Source organism: Sylvia atricapilla, unplaced genomic scaffold (assembly GCF_009819655.1).
Source record: "Sylvia atricapilla isolate bSylAtr1 unplaced genomic scaffold, bSylAtr1.pri scaffold_86_arrow_ctg1, whole genome shotgun sequence".
Classification (NCBI taxonomy): domain Eukaryota; kingdom Metazoa; phylum Chordata; class Aves; order Passeriformes; family Sylviidae; genus Sylvia; species Sylvia atricapilla.
In genome coordinates, this window is record NW_027077167.1 from 1 (window position 1) to 23720 (window position 23720).

The window sequence follows — 23720 nt, forward strand, 5'->3', positions numbered from 1 at the left end:
ACCACCCGGCGTCCCGGAACCGCTTCCTGTACCTGGGGGGGACCCTGCACCCGCTGCCCCAGGGCCTGCGGTGGGTGTCACCTGTGTCACCTCCCCGTGTCCCCTGTCACCTCCCCGTGTCCCCGGGGTCACCTCCTGTCCCCTGTCACCTCCTGTCCCCTGTGTCACCTCCCCGTGTCCCCTGTCACCTCCCCGTGTCCCCAGGGCCTGCGGTGGGTGTCACCTGTGTCACCTCCCCGTGTCCCCTGTGTCACCTCCCCTGCCCCAGGGCCTGCGGTGGGTGTCACCTGTGTCACCTCCTGTCCCCAGGGTCACCTCCTGTCCCCTGTGTCACCTCCCCGTGTCCCCTGTCACCTCCCCGTGTCCCCAGGGTCACCTCCTGTCCCCTGGGTCACCTCCCCATGTCCCCTGTCACCTCCCCCTGCCCCAGGGCCTGCGGTGGGTGTCACCTGTGTCACCTCCCCGTGTCCCCTGTCACCTCCCCGTGTCCCCGGGGTCACCTCCTGTCCCCTGGGTCACCTCCCCCTGCCCCAGGGCCTGCGGTGGGTGTCACTGTCACCTTCCTGTGTCCCCTGTCACCTTCTGTCCCCAGGGTCACCTCCTGTCCCCAGTGCCACCTCTGTCCCCAGGGCCATCTCCTGTCCTCAGTGCCATCCCTGGCCCCAAGTGTCACCTGTGTCCCTGCTGTCCCCAGTGTCCCCAGGGGCTGTCCCCTGTGTCACCCATGTTCCCAATGTTCCCAGGGGCTGTCCCCAATGTCCCCAGTGTCCCCAGTGTCCCCAGGGGCTGTCCCCAATGTCTCCAGGGGCTGTCCCCAATGTCCCCAAGGGCTGTCCCCAATGACCCCGCTGTCCCCAGGGGCCTGCTCTGGGCTGTCCCCAGGGGCTGTCCCCAATGTCCCCGCTGTCCCCACTGTCCCCAGGGGCCTGCTGTGGGCTGTCCCCAATGTCCCCAATGTCCCCGCTGTCCCCAGGGGCCTGCTCTGGGCTGTCCCCCCGTTCTCCCGGCCGCTGCTCTGGAGTGGTCTCCGTGACCTGCTGTCCCCAGTGTCCCCTGTCCCCTGTGTCACCTGTGTCCCCAATGTCCCCAGGGACTGTCCCCAATGTCCCCTGCTGTCCCCAGGGGCCTGCTCTGGGCTGTCCCCGCTGTCCCCAGGGGCTGTCCCCAATGTCCCCACTGTCCCCGCTGTCCCCAATGTCCCCAGGGGCCTGCTCTGGGCTGTCCCCAATGTCCCCACTGTCCCCAGGGGCCTGCTCTGGGCTGTCCCCAGTGTCCCCAATGTCCCCGCTGTCCCCAATGTCCCCTGCTGTCCCCAGGGGCCTGCTCTGGGCTGTCCCCAATGTCCCCAGGGGCTGTCCCCAATGTCCCCGCTGTCCCCGCTGTCCCCAGGGGCCTGCTCTGGGCTGTCCCCAGTGTCCCCAGGGGCTGTCCCCAATGTCCCCGCTGTCCCCGCTGTCCCCAGGGGCCTGCTCTGGGCTGTCCCCAATGTCCCCAGGGGCTGTCCCCAATGTCCCCAATGTCCCCAATGTCCCCACTGTCCCCAGGGGCCTGCTCTGGGCTGTCCCCAGTGTCCCCAGGGGCTGTCCCCAATGTCCCCAATGTCCCCTGCTGTCCCCAGGGGCCTGCTCTGGGCTGTCCCCGCTGTCCCCAGGGGCTGTCCCCAGTGTCCCCAATGTCCCCACTGTCCCCGCTGTCCCCAGGGGCCTGCTCTGGGCTGTCCCCAGGGGCTGTCCCCACTGTCCCCGCTGTCCCCGCTGTCCCCAGGGGCCTGCTCTGGGCTGTCCCCCCGTTCTCCCGGCCGCTGCTCTGGAGTGGTCTCCGTGACCTGCTGACCCCTGCGGGGACGGGGCCGGACGAGAGCGCCCACGCCTTCGCCCTGCGCCGCTTCGGCCGCGAGGTGGGTGCCAAACCCCCCATAAACACCAAAAAACCCCCAAAATAAACCCCCAAACCCCCAAAATAAACCCCCCAAAAATCCCCAAAATAAACCCCCCCAAATAAACCCCCAAAATAAATCCCAAAAACCTCCAAAATAAATCCCATAAAGAACCAAAATAAACCCCAAAAACCACCAAAATAAACCCCAAAAACCACCAAAATAAACCCCAAAAACCACCAAAATAAATCCTCAAAATAAACCCCCCAACCCCCCAAAATAAACCCCAAAAACCCCCAAAATAAACCCCCAAAATAAACCCCAAAACCCCCCCAAACCTCCAAAATAAACACCCAAAATAAACCCCCAAAAACCCCCAAAATAAACCCCCAAAATAATTCCCCCAACCCCCAAAATAAACCCCAAAACCCCCAAAATAAACCCCAAAAACCCCCAAAATAAACCCCAAAAACCCCCCAAATAAACCCCAAAAACCCCCAAAATAAACTCCCAAACCCCCAAAATAAACCCCAAAACCCCCCAAATAAACCCCAAAACCCCCAAAATAAACCCCCAAAATAAACCCCAAAAACCCCCAAAATAAACCCCCAAAATAAACCCCCAAAATATCCATAAACACCCCCAAAAATCCTGATAAACACCCCCAAAAATCCATAAACACCCCAAAACCCCTAATGAACCCCCAAAAATCCCTGATAAACCCCCAGAATCCTGATAAACCACCCAAAAATCCCTGATAAACCCCCCCAAAATATCCATAAACCCCCCAAAAATCCCTGATAAACCACCCAAAACACTGATAAACCCCCCCAAACCCTCTGATAACCCCCAAAAAACCTCATAACCCCCCAAAAACCCCATAACCAACCCCAGATAGCCCCCCAAAAAACCCTAATAAACCCCCCAAATCCTGATAAACCTCCCAAAAAACCCCATAACCACCCCAAAATTCCCATGACCACCCCCAAAACCCCATAACCCCCCCAAAAACCCCTGATAAACCTCCCCAAATCTCCATAAGCACCCCAAAAAATCCCATAACCACCCCCAAAACCCCATAACCACCCCAAAATTCCCATGACCACCCCCCAAAACCCCATAATCCCCCTGAAACCCCATAACCCCCCCAAAACCCCATAACCCCCCCAAAAACCCCATAACCCCCCCAAAAAAACCCTGACAACTCCCCACCAAAATGTCCAGAACTGTCCCCAAAATGTCCAGAACTGTCCCCAAAATGTCCAGAACTGTCCCCAAAATCCTGAGACCTCGATAAACCCCTCCAGAACTGTCCCCAAACCCCGATAACTGTCCCCAAACCCACCCGGCCTTATCGGGGCGTCCCCGGGGTGGGCGGGGTGCCACTGTCACTGTCCCTGCTGTCCCCACTGTCCCCATCACTGTCCTTGTCACTGTCCCCATCTGTCACTGTCCCCATCATTGTCCCTGTCATTGTCCTTGCTGTCCACACTGTCCTTGTCACTGTCCCTGTCATTGTCCCCGCTGTCCCCACTGTCCTTGGCACTGTCCCCACTGTCCTTGTCACTGTCCCCATCTGTCACTGTCCCCACTGTCCTTGTCACTGTCCCCATCTGTCACTGTCCCCATCATTGTCCCTGCTGTCACTGTCCCCACTGTCCCTGTCACTGTCCCTGCTGTCCCCATTGTCCTTGTCACTGTCCCTATCGTTGTCCCTGCTGTCACTGTCCCCATTGCTGTCACTGTCCCCATCTCTGTCCTCACTGTCCCTGTCCCTGTCCCCGCAGGTGGCCGAGGTGGCCGTGGACAGTCTGTGTCCTCACTGTCACTGTCCCTGTCCCACAGGTGGCTGAGGTGGCCGTGGACAGTCTGTGTCCTCACTGTCCCTGTCCCTGTCCCCGCAGGTGGCCGAGGTGGCCGTGGACAGTCTGTGTCCTCAGTGTGTCACTGTCACTGTCCCCGCAGGTGGCTGAGGTGGCCGTGGACAGTCTGTGTCGCGGTGTCTTTGCTGGGGACAGCCGTGTCCTCAGTGTGTCACTGTCACTGTCCCTGTCCCCGCAGGTGGCCGAGGTGGCCGTGGACAGTCTGTGTCGCGGTGTCTTCGCTGGGGACAGCCGTGTCCTCAGTGTCCGCTCCTGTTTCCCCGCCCTGTTCCGGGCCGAGCGACGCCGCGGCTCCGTGCTGCTGGGGATGGCACTGCCACCAGGTGGGGACACTGGGGACATTGGGGACATTGGGGACATTGGGGACATCGGGGACACTGGGGACACTGCTGGGGATGGCACTGCCACCAGGTGGGGACACTGGGGACACTGGGGACACTGCTGGGGATGGCACTGCCACCAGCTGGGGACACTGGGGACATTGTGGGGACATTGGGGACATTGTGGGGACACTGCTGGGGATGGCACTGCCACCAGCTGGGGACACTGGGGACATTGTGGGGACATTGGGGACATTGTGAGGACACTGCTGGGGATGGCACTGCCACCAGCTGGGGACACTGGGGTCATCGGGGACATTGGGGACACTGGGGACATTGGGGACACGGGACATTGGTGTCACCGGTGTCATTGTCCCTGCAGGTGACAGTGGCAGGGAGGGGACACAGGACATTGGTGTCACTGGTGTCATTGTCCCCGCAGGTGGCCGTGGTGACAGTGGCAGGGAGGGGACACTGGTGGGGCTGGGGACAGCAGTGTCACCCGTGTCGCTGTCCCCGCGGGTGGCAGTGGTGACAGTGGCAGGGAGGGGACACAGGACAGCAGTGTCACCCGTGTCGCTGTCCCCGCAGGTGGCAGTGGTGACAGTGGCAGGGAGGGGACACTGGCGGGGCTGGGGACAGCAGTGTCACCAGTGCCATTGTCCCCGCAGGTGGCAGTGGTGACAGTGGCAGGGAGGGGACACTGGCGGGGCTGGGGACAGCAGTGTCACCGGTGTCACTGTCCCCGCAGGTGGCCGTGGTGACAGTGGTAGGGAGGGAACACAGGACAGCAGTGTCACCGGTGTCACTGTCCCCGCAGGTGGCCGTGGTGACAGTGGCAGGGAGGGGACAGCGGTGTCACCGGTGTCACTGTCCCCGCAGGTGGCCGTGGTGACAGTGGCAGGGAGGGGACACTGGCGGGGCTGGGGACAGCAGTGTCACCGGTGCCATTGTCCCCGCAGGTGGCCGTGGTGACAGTGGCAGGGAGGGGACACAGGACAGCGGTGTCACCAGTGTCACTGTCCCCGCAGGTGGCCGTGGTGACAGTGGCAGGGAGGGGACACCGGTGGCGCTGGCGCAGCGGGCGCGGGCCGAGCGCTGGAGCCAGTGGTCCCTGCGCGGGGGGATGGAGTCACTGCCACGGGCCTTGGTGGCCTTCGTGTCCCCTCGGGGGGCGGAGCTTCGCTGTGACACGCCCCTGACACACCTGTGTCACCGCCGCGGCCGCTGGCAGGTGGGGACAACGGCCCGTGTCACCCCGGGGCCACCGCGGGGACCCGTCCTGTTCCCTGTCCCCTTCTGTGTCCCCTGGGTCCCTCCCCAGTGTCCCCCAGTGTCCCCAGTGTCCCCATGTCCCTTCCCCAGTGTCCTCAATGTCCCCAGTGTCCCTAGTCGCCCCAATGTCCCCCAGTGTCCCCATGTCCCCAGTGTCCCCATATCCCAGTGTCCCCAATGGTGTCCCCATGTCTGTCCCCAGCAGTGTCCCCATGTCCCCAGCAGTGTCCCCATGTCCCCAGCGGTGTCCCCAGTCCCCAGCGGTGTCCCCATGTCCCCAGCGGTGTCCCCATGTCCCCATGTGTGTCCCCAGGTCACCTTTCCGGGCGGTTCCATCACAGCTGATCACGTGCTCAGCGCCCTCCCGGCCGCAGGTACGGGGCTGTCCCCTCCCTCCCCGTGTCCCCAATGTCCCCATGTCCCCAGTGTCCCCAACATCCCTGTGTCCCCAGTGTCCCTGTGTCCCCAGTGTCCCCTGTGGTGTCCCTGCTGATTTCCCTGTGCTGTCTCTGCTGATGTCCCCTGAATGCTGTCCTTGTGCTGCCCCACTGATGTCCCCACACTGTCCCCTCTGCTGTCCCCAGCCCTGGCGCGGGCGCTGTCACCCAAGCTGTCCCCACTGATGTCCCCATATTGTCCCCACTGTCCCCAGCGCTGGCGCGGGCGCTGTCACCCTGTCACCCGAGCTGTCCCCTCACTGTCCCCTCACTGTCCCCTCACTGTCACCCTCACTGTCCCACTGTCCCCAGCGCTGGCGCGGGCGCTGTCACCCGAGCTGACCCCTCTCTGTCCCCACTGTCCCCAGTGCTGGCCTGGGCGCTGTCCCCTCACTGTCCCCTCACTGTCCCCACTGTCCCCTCACTGTCCCCAGCGCTGTCCCCACACTGTCCCCTCTCTGTCCCCAGCGCTGGCGCGGGCGCTGTCACCCGAGCTGTCCCCTCACTGTCCCCTCTCTGTCCCACTGTCCCCAGCGCTGTCCCCACACTGTCCCCTCACTGTCCCACTGTCCCCAGCGCTGTCCCCACACTGTCCCCTCACTGTCCCCTCACTGTCCCCTCACTGTCCCCAGTGCTGGCGCGGGCGCTGTCCCCTCACCGTCCCCACTGTCCCCAGCGCTGTCACCCGAGCTGTCCCCTCACTGTCCCCTCTCTGTCCCCAGCGCTGGCGCGGGCGCTGTCCCCTCACTGTCCCCTCACTGTCCCCTCACTGTCCCCTCTCTGTCCCCACTGTCCCCAGCGCTGGCGCGGGCACTGTCCCCTCACTGTCCCCTCACTGTCCCACTGTCCCCAGCGCTGGTGCGGGCGCTGTCACCCGAGCTGTCCCCACTGATGTCCCCATATTGTCCCCACTGTCCCCAGCGCTGGCGCGGGCGCTGTCACCCAAGCTGTCCCCTCAATGTCCCCTCTGCTGTCCCCAGCGCTGGCGCGGGCGCTGTCCCCTCACTGTCCCCCCACTGTCCCCAGCGCTGGCGCGGGCGCTGTCACCCGAGCTGTCCCCTCTGGCCCGGGAGCTCCGGGACATCCCTGCCGCCACCGTGGCCGTGGTCAACCTGCACTACCGGGGGGTGACACTGCCCGTCACGGTGAGTGGTGTCCCCGCCGTGTCCCCGAGCCCCCGCGCTGTCCCCAGGGCCCCGGGGTGACGCTGGCGCTGTCCCCGGGCAGGGCTTCGGTCACCTGGTGCCATCGCGGGAGGACCCGGCGCTCCTGGGCGTCGTCTACGACTCGGTGGCGTTCCCCGAGCACGACGGGACAGCGCCCGGGGCGCGGCTGACGGTGCGTGACAGCGGGGACACCGAGGGGGGACACTGGGGACACCGAGGGGTGACACGGGACAGCAGGGACAGTGGTGATACTGGGGACAGCGGGGACACCGAGGGGGGACACTGGGGACACTGAGGGGTGACATGGGACAGCGGGGACACCGAGGGGGGACACTGGGGACACTGAGGGGTGACACGGGACAGCGGGGACACTGGGGACACCGGCGATACTGGGGACAGCGGGGACATTGGGGGTACTGGGGACAGCGGGGACATTGGGGGTACTGGGGACAGCAGGGACACTGGGGACAGCGGGGACACTGGGGACACCAGGGACACTGGGGACACCAGGGACACTGGGGACATTGGGGGACAGCGGGGACACCGGGGACACTGGGGACACCAGGGACACTGGGGACATTGGGGGACAGCGGGGACACCGGGGACACTGGGGACACCAGGGACACTGGGGACATTGGGGGACAGCGGGGACACCGGGGACACTGGGGACATTGGGGACAGCGGGGACACCAGGGACAGTGGGGACACCAGGGACAGTGGGGATAGCGGGGACAGCGGGAGGGGACACTGAGGACACCAGGAGGGTGACAGGGATGATGTGGGGGGGCTGATGGTGGGTGACACCGGGGTGACACTGGGGACAGCGAGGCAGGATGGTGGGGACAGCAGGAGGTCACACTGGGGACACGGAGGGGGGATACTGGAGAAGTGTCCCCAAGTGACACAGGGATGGTGACAGAGGTGACTGTGAACCCAGGTGACACAGGAACAGTGACACGGGTGACCCTGTGTCCCCAGGTGACACAGGGACAGTGACTCAGGACAGTGACACAGGTGACACAGGGCAGTGACACAGGTGACACAGGGCAGTGACACAGGGACAGTGACACAGGACAGTGACACAGGTGACACAGGACAGTGACACAAGACAGTGACACAGGTGACACAGGCGGTGACACAGGTGTCCCCTGTCCCCAGGTGATGCTGGGACAGTGACACAGGGCAGTGACACAGGGACAGTGACACAGGTGACACAGGCGGTGACACAGGTGACACAGGCAGTGACACAGGTGTCCCCTGTCCCCAGGTGACACAGGGACAGTGACACAGGTGACACAGGACAGTCACACAGGGACAGTGACACAGGACAGTGACACAGGTGACACAGGGCAGTGACACAGGTGACACAGGGACAGTGACACAGGTGACACAGGCGGTGACACAGGTGTCCCCTGTCCCCAGGTGATGCTGAGACAGTGACACAGGTGACACAGGGACAGTGACACAGGTGACACAGGCGGTGACACAGGCAGTGACACAGGTGTCCCCTGTCCCCAGGTGACACAGGGACAGTGACACAGGTGACACAGGACAGTCACACAGGGACAGTGACACAGGACAGTGACACAGGTGACACAGGACAGTGACACAGGACAGTGACACAGGTGACACAGGGCAGTGACACAGGTGACACAGGGACAGTGACACAGGTGACACAGGCGGTGACACAGGTGTCCCCTGTCCCCAGGTGATGCTGAGACAGTGACACAGGTGACACAGGCGGTGACACAGGTGACACAGGGACAGTGACACAGGTGACACAGGCGGTGACACAGGTGTCCCCTGTCCCCAGGTGATGCTGAGACAGTGACACAGGTGACACAGGTACAGTGACACAGGTGACACAGGACAGTGACACAGGTGACACAGGCGGTGACACAGGCAGTGACACAGGTGTCCCCTGTCCCCAGGTGACACAGGGACAGTGACACAGGTGACACAGGACAGTCACACAGGGACAGTGACACAGGACAGTGACACAGGTGACACAGGACAGTGACACAGGACAGTGACACAGGTGACACAGGCGGTGACACAGGTGTCCCCTGTCCCCAGGTGATGCTGGGACAGTGACACAGGTGACACAGGCGGTGACACAGGTGTCCCCTGTCCCCAGGTGACACAGGGACAGTGACACAGGTGACACAGGGCAGTGACACAGGTGACACAGGCGGTGACACAGGTGTCCCCTGTCCCCAGGTGATGCTGAGACAGTGACACAGGTGACACAGGCGGTGACACAGGTGACACAGGGACAGTGACACAGGTGACACAGGCGGTGACACAGGTGTCCCCTGTCCCCAGGTGATGCTGAGACAGTGACACAGGTGACACAGGGACAGTGACACAGGTGACACAGGCGGTGACACAGGTGTCCCCTGTCCCCAGGTGATGCTGAGACAGTGACACAGGTGACACAGGGACAGTGACACAGGTGACACAGGGACAGTGACACAGGTGACACAGGCGGTGACACAGGCGGTGACACAGGTGTCCCCTGTCCCCAGGTGATGCTGAGACAGTGACACAGGTGACACAGGCGGTGACACAGGTGTCCCCTGTCCCCAGGTGATGCTGGGACAGTGTCACAGGGCAGTGACACAGGGACAGTGACACAGGTGACACAGGGACAGTGACACAGGCGGTGACAGAGGCGGTGACACAGGTGTCCCCTGTCCCCAGGTGATGCTGGGCGGGGCCTGGTTCGGGCAGGAGTTTGGGGACCCCGGCGCCGTGTCCCCAGAGGTGTTGGTGGCCCGGGCCCGTGCCGCCGTGCGGGATCACCTGGGGCTGGCCACGCCCCCCGCGCGCGCCCTGCTCCGCGTGCAGCAGGTGGGTGACACCCGCGGGGGACACGGGGACGCCTGTGTCACCGCCCTGTGTGACACCCGCGTCACCTGGGCTCCGTGTGTCCCCTCCTTGTCCCCAGGACTGCATCCCGCAGTACACGCTGGGACACTGGGAGCGCCTCGGTGAGACGGGGGCCCTGTCCCCTGGGTGTCCCCTGCGTGTCCCCTCCGTGTCCCCTGGGGGTGGCCCTTGTCCCCTTGGGGTGGCCCCTGGGTGTCCATTGTCCCCTCGGTGTCCCCTGGGTGTCCCCTGTCCCCTTGGTGTCCATTGTCCCCTGGGTGTCCCTTGTCCCCGGGGTGTCCCCTGCCCCTCGGTGTCCCCTGGGGGTGGCCCTTGTCCCCTGGGTGTCCCCTCAGTGTCCCCTGGGTGGCCCTTGTCCCCTGGGTGTCCCCTGGGGGTGGCCCCTGGGTGTCCATTGTCCCCTCGGTGTCCCCTGGGTGTCCCCTGGGGGTGGCCCCTGGGTGTCCATTGTCCCCTCGGTGTCCCCTGGGTGTCCCTTGTCCCCGGGGTGTCCCCTGGCCCCTGGTTGTCCCCTGTCCCTGGGTGTGTCCCCTGTCCCCTGTGGGTGTCCCCTGGGTGTCCCCTGGCCCCTGTGGGTGTCCCTTGGGTGGCCCCTGTCCCTGGGGGTGTCCCTTGTCCCTATGAGTGTCCCTTGTCCCCTGGGGTGTCCCCAGCGGCTGTCCCTGTCCCCGGGCTGTCCCCGGCCTGTCCCCAGCGGCTGTCCCTGTCCCCGGGCTGTCCCCGGCCTGTCCCCAAGGCTGTCCCTGTCCCCGGGCTGTCCCCAGCGGCTGTCCCTGTCCCCAGAGCGGATGCAGCCGCTGTCCCTGTCCCCGGCCTGTCCCCAAGGCTGTCCCTGTCCCCGGGCTGTCCCCAGCGGCTGTCCCTGTCCCCGGGCTGTCCCTGTCCCCGGCCTGTCCCCGGGCTGTCCCCAGCGGCTGTCCCTGTCCCCAGAGCGGATGCAGCCGCTGTCCCTGTCCCCGGGCTGTCCCCAGCCTGTCCCCGAGCTGTCCCTGTCCCCGGGCTGTCCCCAGCCGCTGTCCCTGTCCCCGGGCTGTCCCCAAGGCTGTCCCTGTCCCCGGGCTGTCCCTGGGCTGTCCCCAGCGGCTGTCCCTGTCTCCGGCCTGTCCCTGTCCCCGGGCTGTCCCCGTCCCCGGGCTGTCCCCGGGCTGTCCCCAAGGCTGTCCCTGTCCCCAGAGCGGATGCAGCACTTCCTGCGGCAGCAGCGGCTGTCCCTGTCCCCGGGCCGTCCCCAGGACTGTCCCCGGGCTGTCCCCAGCCTGTCCCGGGGCTGTCCCCAAGGCTGTCCCTGTCCCCAGAGCGCATGCAGCACTTCCTGCGGCAGCAGCGGCTGTCCCTGTCCCCTGGGTGTCCCTGTCCCCAGCCTGTCCCCAGCCTGTCCCCAGCCGCTGTCCCTGTCCCCGGGCTGTCCCCGGGCCGTCCCCAGGACTGTCCCCGGGCTGTCCCTGTCCCCGGCCTGTCCCCAGCGGCTGTCCCTGTCCCCAGAGCGGATGCAGCACTTCCTGCGGCAGCAGCGGCTGTCCCTGTCCCTCATCGGCGCCTCCTTCTCGGGGGTCTCGGTCAATGACTGCATCGCCAGCGCCAAGGCCGCCGTCGGCAGGGTTTTGGGGTGTCCCCCCGAGCCCTGACCCCCCCCGGGGACCCCCGGGAGCAGCACAAAGTCATTTATTAATTGTTGGTTTTAATTGAAAAAAGAACCCCTTTAGAAAGGTGCAGGGAGCGGCTCATAAATAGAATAAATAAACCCGCGGGCCGGATTTGGGGACCCCCAAAAACCCCCAAATGAGGGGACAAGGGGCGGGGACAACCCCTGGCTCTGCCCGTGTCCCCTCCCGGGGCTGTCCCCTGTGTCCCCTCCCGGGACTGTTGTCCCCTCCGGGGCTGTCCCCCGTGTCCCCTCCCGGGACTGTTGTCCCCCGTGTCCCCTCCCGGGACTGTCCCCCGTGTCCCCTCCCGGGGCTGTCCCCCGTGTCCCCTCCCGGGGCTGTTGTCCCCCGTGTCCCCTCCGGGGCTGTCCCCCGTGTCCCCTCCCGGGACTGTTGTCCCCCGTGTCCCCTCCGGGGCTGTCCCCGTGTCCCCTCCCGGGGCTGTTGTCCCCCGTGTCCCCAGCCCAGAGTCCACACCGAGGAGAAAATTCGGGGCGGGGGCTGTCACGGGGGTCCCTGTGCCACGCTCTGGTTGTCCCCACGCGCTGTCCCCGTCCCCTCCAGCGCCACCCCGGCCGTCCCCACCGCCCGCGGCTCTGTCCCCGAGTCCCGAGGCCGTGTCCCCAACCCCTTTGTCGCCGTCCCCAATCCGCGGGGCGCGGCCGCGCTGCCGTTCCCGGCGGGCGGGCGGGGCGGAGGCGACAGCGACAGCGAGGCGGGGATGTCGCCGCGGGCCGGTTTGAGCAGCATCTCGTCGCGCAGGCGGCGGGGGGCTCCCGGGGGGCGGCGGGGGTCGGGCCCGATGTCCGCCGTCAGGTTGGTGTAGAGCGGCCGCAGCTCCCGCGCCACCAGCGCGTAACTCAGCGAGTTCATGCCGTCCTGCGTCCAGGTGCGCTGCGTGCGCACCAGCAGGTCAAACCTGCCGCGCGGGGGTGACACGCGTGTCACCGAGGGGCCACCCGGGGGTCACAGGGCGGTCGCTGCCGGCCCCGGCCCGTCACCAAGGTGTTTGCGGGGTCCCCGAGGTGTCACTGTGATCCCCGACCCCGGCACTGAGGTGGCTCAGGTATTCCCGGGGTGTCCCCGAGGTGTCCCCGGGGTGTCACCGCGGTCCCTGACCCCGGCACTGAGGTGGCCCCGAGGTACTCCCGGGGTGTCACCGCTGTCCCCGAGGTGTCCCCACTGTCCCTGCCCTGTCCCCGAGGTGTCTGCGGGTTGTCACCGCTGTCCCCGAGGTGTCACCGCGGTCCCCGAATCCGGCACTGAGGTGTCTCAGGTATTCCCAGGGTGTCACTGCTGTCCCCGAGGTGTCCCCGAGGTGTCCCCGGGGTGTCACCGCTGTCCCCGAGGTGTCCCCACTGTCTCTGTCCTGTCCCCGAGGTGTCACTGCTGTCCCCGAGGTGTCCCCGGGGTGTCACCGCGGTCCCTGACCCCGGCACTGAGGTGTCTCTGAGGTACTCCCGGGGTGTCACCGCTGTCCCCGAGGTGTCCCCACTGTCCCTGCCCTGTCCCCGAGGTGTCACCACGGTCCCCACCCCGTCACTGAGGTGTCTCAGGTATTCCCGGGGTGTCACCGCAGTCCCTGACCCCGGCACTGAGGTGGCTCAGGTATTCCCGGGGTGTCACTGCTGTCACCGAGGTGTTTGCGGTGTCCCCGAGGTGTCCCCGAGGTGTCACCGCCGTCCCTGACCCCGGCACTGAGGTGTCTCAGGTATTCCCGGGGTGTCCCCGAGGTGTCCCCACTGTCTCTGTCCTGTCCCCGAGGTGTCCCCGGGGTGTCACCGCGGTCCCTGACCCCGGCACTGAGGTGTCCCCGGGGTACTCCCGGGGTGTCACTCCTATGTCCCCGAGGCGTCCCCACTGTCCCTGCCCTGTCCCCGAGGTGTCCCCGAGGTGTCACCACGATCCCCACCCCGTCACTGAGGTGTCTCAGGTATTCCCAGGGTGTCGCTGCTGTCCCCGAGGTGTCCCCGAGGTGTCCCCGGGGTGTCACCGCTGTCCCCGAGGTGTCCCCACTGTCCCTGCCCTGTCCCCGAGGTGTCACTGCTGTCCCCGGGGTGTCACTGCGGTCCCCGCCCCTGTCACTGAGGTGTCCCCGGGGTACTCCCAGGATGTCCCTGCCCCATTCCCGAGGTGTCCCCACTGTCCCTGCCCTGTCCCCGAGGTGTCTGCGGGTTGTCACCGCTGTCCCCGAGGTGTCACCGCAGTCCCCGACCCCGGCACTGAGGTGTCTCAGGTATTCCCGGGGTGTCACTGCTGTCCCCGAGGTGTCCCCACTGTCCCTGCCCTGTCCCCGAGGTGTCACTGCTGTCCCTGAGATGTTCCCGAGGTATCCCCGTGGTGTCCCCACCCCTGTCCTCGCCCTGTCCCCACCTGTCCCACCCCTGTCCCCACCTGTCCCCGCCCTGTCCCCACCTGTGTGGGTTCTCCTCGTTGCCTTTGTCACTCTTGTGTTTCACCATCTTGTAGTGGCCGATAGAGACGGGCGGGCGGGAGATCTTCATCCCGGCCAGGCGCACCCTGAGGGGACAGGGGACACTGGGGACACTGGGGACACTGCAGGGACAGGGGACACTGGGGCGGGAGATCTTCATCCCAGCCAGGCGCACCCTGAGGGGACAGGGGACACTGGGGACACTGTAGGTGACAGGGGGACACTGCAGGGGTGGCATCAGGGCAGTGGGACAACCCCTTTTGTCCCCAAGCAGTGACATCATCACAAGGGACACAAACATGGGGACAGAGGGAAGGGAGGGTCACAGTGTCATCCTGAGGGGACAGGGACACCCCCAGAGGGTCCCCAAGCAGTGACGTCATCGCAGGGGACACACAGGGACAGTGACACTGGGGGGGTGTCCTGTCACCCTGAGGGGGCAGGGCATGGGGACATCCCAGGTGTGTCCCCAGGTGTGTCCCCAGGTGTGTCACGTACCTGGTGGCGATGTCATCGTCCTCGCCGCCCCAGCCCCAGCCCTGGCTGTCCCCAGGGGTGTCCCCAGGTGTGTCCCCAGGTGTGTCCCCAGGTGTGTCACGTACCTGGTGGCGATGTCATCGTCCTCGCCGCCCCAGCCCCAGTACTCGTTGGGGAACCCGTTGATCTTCATGTACTGGTCAGGGGTCAGCGCCGAGACCCCCCCGAAGTACTGCGGGTACGGCAGGCTGGGGACAAGGGACACTGTCACCAGGGTGTCACCAGGGTGTGACCAGTGTCCCCAGTGTGCCCAGAGTACTGCGGGTACGGCAGGCTGGGGACAAGGGACACTGTCACCAGGGTGTCACCAGGGTGTGCCCAGTGTCACCAGTGTGTGCTCAGTGTGCCCAGAGTACTGCGGGTACGGCAGGCTGGGGACAAGGGGACAGACAATGTCACCAGGGTGTCACCAGGGTCACCAGTGTGCCCAGAGTACTGCGGGTACGGCAGGCTGGGGGACAAGGGACAGGGTCACCAATGTCACCAGGGTCACCAGGGTGTGCCCAGTGTCACCAGTGTGCCCAGAGTACTGCGGGTACGGCAGGCTGGGGACAAGGGACACTGTCACCAATGTCACCAGGGTGTCACCAATGTCACCAGGGTGTCACCACGGTCACCAGTGTGTCCCGTGTGTGTGCTCAGTGTCCCCAAAGTACTGCGGGTACGGCAGGCTGGGGACAAGGGACACTGTCACCAATGTCACCAGGGTGTCACCACAGTCAATGACACACCAGTGTGTCCCCCAAAGTACTGCGAGTATGAAAGGCTGGGGACAGGGACACAGGCACAGTGTCACCAGGGTGTCACCAGGGTGTCCCCAGTGTCCCCAGACCTGTATCTGAACTTGTTCATGGCCACGGAGGCGTGTTTGGGGTTCTAGGGGTTGCAGGTGTGTCCCCACTGTCCCCAGGGTGTCCCCAGAGTGTCCCCAGTGACCCCAGGGTGTCCCCAGAGCGTCCCCAGACCTGTATCCGAACTTGTTCATGGCCACGGAGGCGTGTTTGGTGTTCCAGGGGTCGCAGGTGTGTCCCCATTGTCCCCAGGTGTCCCCATTGTCCCCAGAGTGTCCCCAGTGTCCCCAGAGTGACCCCAGGGTGTCCCCAGAGTGTCCCCAGTGACCCCAGGGTGTCCCCAGTGTCCCCAGAGTGTCCCCAGTGTCCCCAGACCTGTATCCGAACTTGTTCATGGCCACGGAGGCGTGTTTGGGGTTCCAGGGGTCGCAGGTGTACAGGTTGTGGTCGTTCTCCGGGATCAGGTCGACGTCGTGCAGGAACAGACAGTCCCAGTCCTCGTCCTTCAGCGCCTCCTTCACGCCCACGTTCAGCAGCTTGGCGCGGTTAAAGGTCGAGTTCCCGGCCTGGGGAGGGGGAACAGGGGGTTTGGGGAACTGGGGACACCCCAAAATACCCCGGGGACACCCCAAAATATCCCGGGGACACCCCAAAATATCCCTGAGATCCTATAAAATATCCCTGAACCCCCACGTTCATCACTTGGCCCGGTTAAAGGTCGAGTTCCCGGCCTGGGGAGGGGGGAACAGGGGGTTTGGGAACTGGGGGCACCCCAAAATATCCCAGAGACACCCCAAAATGTGCCGGGGACACCCCAAAATATCCCGGGAGTTCTCTAAACCATCCCCACTGAAGTTCTGAACCATCAAGGATCCCCCAAAGCACCTCAAACCCCACTGGGGACCCCCCAAACCCCACTGGGGACCCCCCAAACCCCACTGGGGACCCCCCAAATCCCACTGGGGACCCCCCAAACCACCTCAAACCCCACTGGGGAACCCTCAAACCACCTCCAACCACCCTTGAGACCCCCCAAACCCCACTGGGGACCCCTCAAACCCCACTGGAGACCCCTCAAACCCCATTGGGGACCCCTGAAACCCCACTGAGGACCCCCAAACCCCACGGGGACCCCCCAAACCACCCTGAGGACCCCCCAAACTATCCTGGAGAACCCTCAAACCTCCCTGGGGACCCCTGAAACCACCTCAAACCATCCTGGGGACCCCCCAAACCCCACTGAGACCCCCCAAACCACCCTGAGGACCCCACTGAGACCCCCCCAAACCACCTCAAACCCCTCTGGGGACCCCCCACACCCCCCTGGAGACCCCTGAAACCCCCCTGGGGACCCCCTAAACCTCCCTGGAGACCCCTTAAACCTCCCTGAGGACCCCCTACACCCCGCTGGGGACCCCCCCAAACCTCCCTGGAGACTCCCCAAACCCCACTGGGGACCCCCCAAACCACCTCAAACCCCTCTGGGGTCCCCCCACACCCCACTGGGGACCCCCTAAACCTCCCTGGAGACCCCCCACACCCCACTGGGGACCCCTCAAACCATCCTGAGGACCCCCCAAACCCCCCTGAGCACCCCCTCAAATCTCCCTGGGGACCCCCCAAACCCCCCTTGAGACCCCCCAAACCCCACTGAGGATTCCCCAAACGACCTCAAACCTCACTGGAGATCCCCTAAACCCCACTGAGGACCCCCCAAACCCCACTGAGGACCCCTCAAACCACCTCAAACCTCCCTGAGGACGCCCCAAACCCCACTGAGACCCCCCAAACCACCCTGAGGACCCCACTGAGACCCCCCAAACCACCTCAAACCCCACTGGGGACCCCCCAAACCCCACCGAGGACCCCCCACACCCCACGGGGACCCCCCAAACCTCCCTGGAGACCCCCAAACCCCACTGAGGACCCACCAAACCCTACTGGGAACCCCCCAAACCACCTCAAACCCCACTGGGGACCCCTCGAACCACCTCCAACCATCCCTGGGACCCCCACCAAGCCCCTCAAACTGCCCTGGGGACCCTCCAAACCACCTCAAACCCCCCTGGGGACCCCCAAACCCCACTGAGACCCCCCAAACCCCACTGGGGACCCCTCAAACCCCATTGGGGACCCCTGAAACCCCACTGGGGACCCCCTAAACCTCCCTGGAGACCCCCCACACCCCACTGGGGACCCCTCAAACCATCCTGAGGACCCCCTAAACCCCACTGAGGACCCCCCAAACCACCTCAAGCCACCCTGGGGACCCCCCACACCCCCCTGAGGACCCCCTAAACCCCCCTGGGACCCCCCCACCCCCCGGGAGCCGGTGCCCACCTGATGCACCACGTAGATGCCGTAGCGCAGCTGCTGCCGCTGCAGGAAGGGGTGCAGGTGGTAGAGCAGGTGGCCCAGGTGACTCTCGCGGTTGCGGTGGGGGACGATGACGGCGGTGCTGGAGCGCGCCTCGCACAGCGGGGGGCTGTACCGGCCCCCCAACTGCACCCCGGGGTTCTTGGCCTGGATCTGCTCCAGCGTGGGCACCCGGGCGAAGGACACCGTCAGCGGGCCCACTGCGGGGACATTGGGGACATGGGGACATTGGGGACACCGTCAGCGGGCCCACTGCGGGGACAGGGGACATTGGGGACATTGGGGACATGGGGACATTGGGGACATGGGGACATTGGGGACATTGGGGACATTGGGGACACTGTCAGCGGGCCCACTGCGGGGACATTGGGGACACTGCGGGGACATTGGGGACATTGGGGACATTGGGGACACCGTCAGCAGGCCCACTGCGGGGACAGGGGACACTTCAGGGGACATTGGGGACATTGGGGACACTGGGGACACCGTCAGCGGGCCCACTGCGGGGACAGGGGACATGGGGACATTGGGGACACCGTCAGCGGGCCCACTGCGGGGACAGGGGACAGTGAGGGGACATGGGGACATTGGGGACGTGGGGACATTGGGGACACGGTCAGCGGGCCCACTGCGGGGACATTGGGGACATTGGGGACACCGTCAGCGGGCCCACTGCGGGGACAGGGGACATTGGGGACATTGGGGACATGGGGACATTGGGGACACCGTCAGCAGGCCCACTGCGGGGACAGGGGACATTGGGGACAGTGAGGGGACATGGGGACATTGGGGACATTTGGGACACTCAGCGGGCTCACTGCGGGGACAGGGGACATTGGGGACATTGGGGACACAGTCAGCGGGCCCACTGTGGGGACATTGGGGACAGTGAGGGGCCATGGGGACATTGGGGACACCGTCAGCGGGCCCACTGCGGGGACAGGGGACATTGGGGACATTGGGGACAGTGAGGGGACATGGGGACACTGAGGGGACATGGGGACATTGGGGACATTGGGGACACTGTCAGCGGGCCCACTGCGGGGACAGGGGACATTGGGGACATTGGGGACATGGGGACATTGGGGACACCGTCAGCAGGCCCACTGCGGGGACAGGGGACATTGGGGACATTGGGGACACTGAGGGGACATTGGGGACATGGGGACAATGAGGGGACATGGGGACACTCAGGGGACATGGGGACATTGGGGACATTTGGGACACTGGGGACATGGAGGACATGGGGACACCGACAGCAGGCCCACTGCGGGGACAGGGGGACATTGGGGACAGTGAGGGGACATTGGAGGCACTGAGGGGACACGGGGACATTGGGGACACTGTCAGCGGGCCCACTGCAGGGACATTGGGGACAGTGAGGGGACATTGGAGGCACTGAGGGGACATGGGGACATTGGGGACACCGTCAGCAGGCCCACTGCGGGGACAGGGGACATGGGGACATTGGGGACACCGTCAGCGGGCCCACTGCGGGGACAGGGGACATGGGGACATTGGGGACATTGGGGACACCGTCAGCGGGCCCACTGCGGGGACAGGGGACATTGGGGACATTGGGGACACTGGGGACACCGTCAGCGGGCCCACTGCGGGGACAGGAGACATGGGGACATTGGGGACATGGGGACATTGGGGACACCGTCAGCGGGCCCACTGCGGGGACAGGAGACATGGGGACATTGGGGACATGGGGACATTGGGGACACTGTCAGCGGGCCCACTGCGGGGACAGGGGACATGGGGACATTGGGGACACTGCGGGGACATTGGGGACATGGGGACATTGGGGACACCATCAGCGGGCCCACTGCAGGGACAGGGGACACCTCAGGGGACATTGGGGACACCATTAGCGGGCCCACTGCGGGGACATTGGGGACATTGGGGACACCGTCAGCAGGCCAACTGCGGGGACAGGGGACATTGGGGACATTGGGGACACTGAGGGGACATGGGGACACTCAGGGGACATGGGGACATTGGGGACATTTGGGACACTGGGGACATGGAGGACATGGGGACACCGACAGCGGGCCCACTGCGGGGACAGGGGGACATTGGGGACATTGCGGACACTGCGGGGATATGGGGACATTGGGGGGACATTGGGGACAGTGAGGGGACATTGGAGGCACTGAGGGGACACGGGGACATTGGGGACACCGTCAGCGGGCCCACTGCAGGGACAGGGTCACGGGTGACACCTCAGGTGACATGGGGTGACACCGGGAAGTGGCACCGGGAGGAACAGAACCGGTTCCATCGGTCCCGGTGAGCGCTGGGCGGGGCTGACACAGGCCCCGCCCCCTGAGGGGCGTGGTCACGCCTCGGCCCCGCCCCCTCCGAGCGGCTCCGGTTCCTCCGCTCTCCCCGTTCCCTTCCCGCTTCATCCCGTTCCCGTCCCGGTTCTCCCCATTCCCATCCCAGTCCTCCTCCCAACTCTCCCGGTTCCTGTCCCGGTGCCTCCTCTCGGCTCTCCCCGTTCCCCTCCCGACTCCCCCGGTTCTCCTCCTGGTTCTGCCCGTTCCCGTCCCGGTTCCCTCTACTGGCTCTCCCCGTTCTTGTCCCCGTTCCCGTCTCTCCCCGTTCCTGTCCCGGTTCTTGTCGCCGCTCTCCTCTTTCCCCTCCTGGTTCCTTGTCCCTGTCTCGGCTCCCGTCCCGGTTCCTTGTCCCCATTCCCGTCCCGACTCTCCCGGTTCCTTGTCCCTGTCCCGGTTCCCGTCCCTGTCCCGGTTCCTTGTCCCTGTCCCGGCTCTCCCCGTTCCCGTTCCCGTCCCGGTTCCTGTCCCGGTTCCCGTCCCGGCTCTCCCCGTTCCCATCCCGGTTCCCGTCCCGGTTCCTGTTCCTGTCCCGGTTCCCGTCCCGGCTCTCCCGGTTCCTTGTCCCTGTCCCGGTTCTCTCCGTCCTTATCCCGGTTCCCATCCCGGTTCCTTGTCCCGGTTCCCGTCCCGGTTCCTTGCCCCGGTTCCCATCCCGGTTCCCGTCCCGGTTCCCGTCCCCGTTCCCATCCCGGTTCCCGTCCCGGTTCTCCCGGTTCCCCCGGCGCTCTCACCGAGGAAGGGCGATCTCTCTGGGCAGAAGGGCAGCGGCCGGGCGGGGTCCGGTGGCGGGCCCGGTGCCGGGCCGAGGCGGGACAGGTTGGCGTAGACATCGTGCGTCCGGGAATAATCCACGGCGGGACCGGCGGAGCGAGCGAACAGCGCCGTCAGGTTCCGGAACCCGCCCAGCGAGAAATAGGCCACGAAGGCGAACTGGCACCCGACCAGCAGCGCCAGCGAGCACGGCCGCTCCAGCAGCCGCCGCAGCATCGCGGGGAACCCGCCCGGTGCTACCGGGAACCGCCCGGTGTCACCGGGAACCGCCCGCTTTTACCGGGGAGCAGCCCAAGCGGCCCCGGGCAGCATGGCGGGGGCACCGGGCAGCATCGCGGGGCTGCGGGAGAAAGGGCTTGGATGGAGATGGAGCGGTGCCGCTCCGGTACCGGGAGAGGCCCGGTTCAGTCGCCGGTACCGGCCGGATCTCCCGGTACCGGCCGGATCTCCCGGTACCGGCCCGATCTCCCGGGACCTGCCCGCTCCCGCCTCCCGCTCAGTCCCCGCTCCCGCCTCAGCCCGATGCGGGCCCGGTTCCGCTCTCCCGGTCCCGGTATTACCGGCTCCCCCCGCCGGTGCAGCCCCCAGCCCCGCTCCTGCCGGGGCCCGGCTCTGCCCGCCCCGCTTCAGCCCCTCAGCCGCTGGCCGAGCCCCCGGTTCCCGCCGTGCCCCCGGTGCCGCTCCGGTCCCGGGACCTGCCTGGGCCCGCCTCAGCGCCGCCCGGCCGCCGCCATCTTGGAGCGGAGGGCGCGGCGTGATGACGTCACGGGGGCGGGGGCGCGGCGGGGTCACGCTCCGGTGGCACCGGGCGGGCGGAGGGCACCGGAGGGTCCCTGAGGGGCCCCGGGGGGACGCGGGGGGACGCGAGGGACGCTCGGTGAGCCCCGGGCGGGGCGCGGGGCCCGGAATGACCCGGGACAGCCCCGGGAACTGGAAAGGGGCGTGGTCTGTGGCTGAGCCACCCCGAGGGGGCGTGGTCACAGCGGGCGCCGTCGCCGTGGCAACCGCGCCTGGCCACGCCCCCTCCCGCCGATCCCCCGCCTCTCTCGTGTGACGTCACGAGAAGGGCGCGTTGTGATTGGGCGCGGGGCAGGAGGCGGGGCGCGGGGTTGGCGGGGCGTGTCCGGACCACGTGTGTCACCCCCGGCCACGTGTCCCTGTCCCCAAGGCAGCCTGTGACCTCCGTGTCCGCTCCTGGTCACGTGTGTCACCTCTAGCTACGTGTCCCTGTCCCCAGGCCGTCCGTGTGACCTCCTTGTCCCCTCCCGGTCACTTGTGTCACCCCCGGCCACGTGTCCTTGTCCCTAAGGGATTCTGTGAGCTCTGTGTCCCCTCCTGGTCACGTGTCCCTGTCCTCAAGGGGGTCCGTGTGACCCCTTTGTCCCCTCCCGGTGACTTGTGTCACCCCTGGCCGTGTGTCCTTGTCCCCAGGGAGTCCGTGTGATGTCTGTGACCCCTCCTGGTCACGCATGTCACCCCTGGCCATATGTCCCTGTCCCCAAGGGGTCTGTGTGACCCCCTGTCCCCGTGGGCTCCGATGTCCCTTATCCCCTCTGGGGTCCCCAATAAATCCCTCCAGGGCCAAGCTGGGGACGTTTTTGGGGGTGCTGGTGGCACCCTGGGTGGGGGGGACATGTGCCAGCACCCTTGGGGACAGCGCAGTGTCACCCTCTGTGCCTCCCTGGTGAGCAGGGACAGGGAGGGGACAAGGGCCTCAGTGGCGGTGGTGGCACCCCAGGGGATGAGGGGACATGGGACACAGGGATTTGGGATCACAGGGCCATGGGGACACCAGGACACTGGGGACACGAGGACATAGAGACACAGAGACATGGGGACGTGGAGACCTGGGGACACAGGGACAGGAAGGACGTGGGGACATGGGGACACAGAGATGTGGGAATATGGGGACATGAGGACACAGACATGGAGGACATGGGGACAAGGAGCACAGGGCCATGGGACAGAGGGACACAGGGACATGGGGACACAGAGCACAGGAACACGGAGATATGGGGTTAGGGAAGAGGGACATGGGGACACGAAAGACATGGGGACAGAGGGACTTGGGGACACCCATGTGGCCGCAGCACAGCCTGGTGGCACTGGCACACCAGTGTGCACTGGTCACGCTGGGGACAGCGCTGTGGCACGGGACCCAGTGCCACCCAGGACAGGCCCAACACCAGTATCCCCAGTCCCAGTATCCCCAGTTCAAGTGTGCTCCCACTTTCAGCATCCCAAATTCCAGGGTCTCTCAGTTCCAGTATCCCAAATTCCACTATCCCCCAATTCCAGTGTGCTCCAGTTCCAGCAACTCCCAGTTCCAGTATCCCCAGTTCCAGTAACTCCCAGTTCTACTTTTCCTGAGCTCCAGTATCCCCCAGTTCCAGCATCCCAAATCCCAGTAACTCCCAGTTCCAGCATCCCAAATCCCAGTATCCCCCAGTTCCAGCGTCCCAAATTCCAGTAACTCCCAGTCCCAGTACCCCCAGTCCCAGTATGACCAGTCCCAGTATCCCCAGTCCAGTGCCCCGGGCTTGGTGCCGGTCCCTGGGTGTCCCTGACCAGTGACCAACATCTGTCCCCAACCCGCCCCGGCCACCACTGCCACCCCGGGCGTGACGTCACCGGAGGTGACAAGGGAGGGGACATGGTGGGGACAGGACACTGGGACAAGGCATCTCCGTGTCACCACGGAAGGGAACAGCGACCACCTCGGGTCGCAGCGGTCCTGTCCCCTCTGTCCCCTCTCCTGTCACCTCTGTCCCCTTTTGTCCCCACCCCTGTCCCCTCCTGTCCCCCGCCCGCAGCCTCCGTCTGCCCGTAACAAAGATGGCGCCCCCGCCCTCACGATCCCTTATCAAACATGGCGGCGCCCCTGCCCGCGCCCTTTCCAGCCGGGGCGTGTCTGCCACACCCATCATGGCGGCGCTCGCAGCTGCCCCTGTCCCTCCCATCCACAGCGCCGCGC

General features: G+C 65.7%; 2 protein-coding genes and 1 long non-coding RNA gene across 3 annotated transcripts; 1 reads left to right on the forward strand and 2 right to left on the reverse strand.

Moving 5' to 3' along the window:
• Positions 1 to 5: 5 nt before the first annotated feature.
• Positions 6 to 11559, forward strand: PPOX (protoporphyrinogen oxidase; the record flags this gene model as incomplete). Its single annotated transcript, XM_066340449.1, has 10 exons — positions 6 to 70; positions 1765 to 1897; positions 3938 to 4082; positions 5111 to 5313; positions 5668 to 5728; positions 6818 to 6936; positions 7019 to 7129; positions 9661 to 9810; positions 9908 to 9950; positions 11332 to 11559. Coding segments are annotated over 10 exons (1173 nt in total), but the record flags the coding sequence as incomplete, so codon positions are not given.
• On the reverse strand, positions 221 to 726 carry LOC136375088 (uncharacterized). The gene is made up of 3 exons (XR_010746033.1): positions 501 to 726; positions 377 to 395; positions 221 to 296 (listed from the first exon to the last, which is right to left on the reverse strand). It is a non-coding gene; the product is annotated as an uncharacterized lncRNA (long non-coding RNA).
• A 437-nt stretch (positions 11560 to 11996) lies between the features above and the next one.
• B4GALT3 (beta-1,4-galactosyltransferase 3) lies at positions 11997 to 21234 on the reverse strand. The gene is made up of 6 exons (XM_066340450.1): positions 20707 to 21234; positions 17595 to 17830; positions 15630 to 15820; positions 14529 to 14651; positions 13908 to 14012; positions 11997 to 12411 (listed from the first exon to the last, which is right to left on the reverse strand). Exons 1-6 carry the CDS (start codon positions 20960 to 20962, stop codon positions 11997 to 11999), a joined length of 1326 nt encoding a protein of 441 aa, XP_066196547.1. The 5' UTR covers positions 20963 to 21234.
• Between the last annotated feature and the right edge of the window lie 2486 nt (positions 21235 to 23720).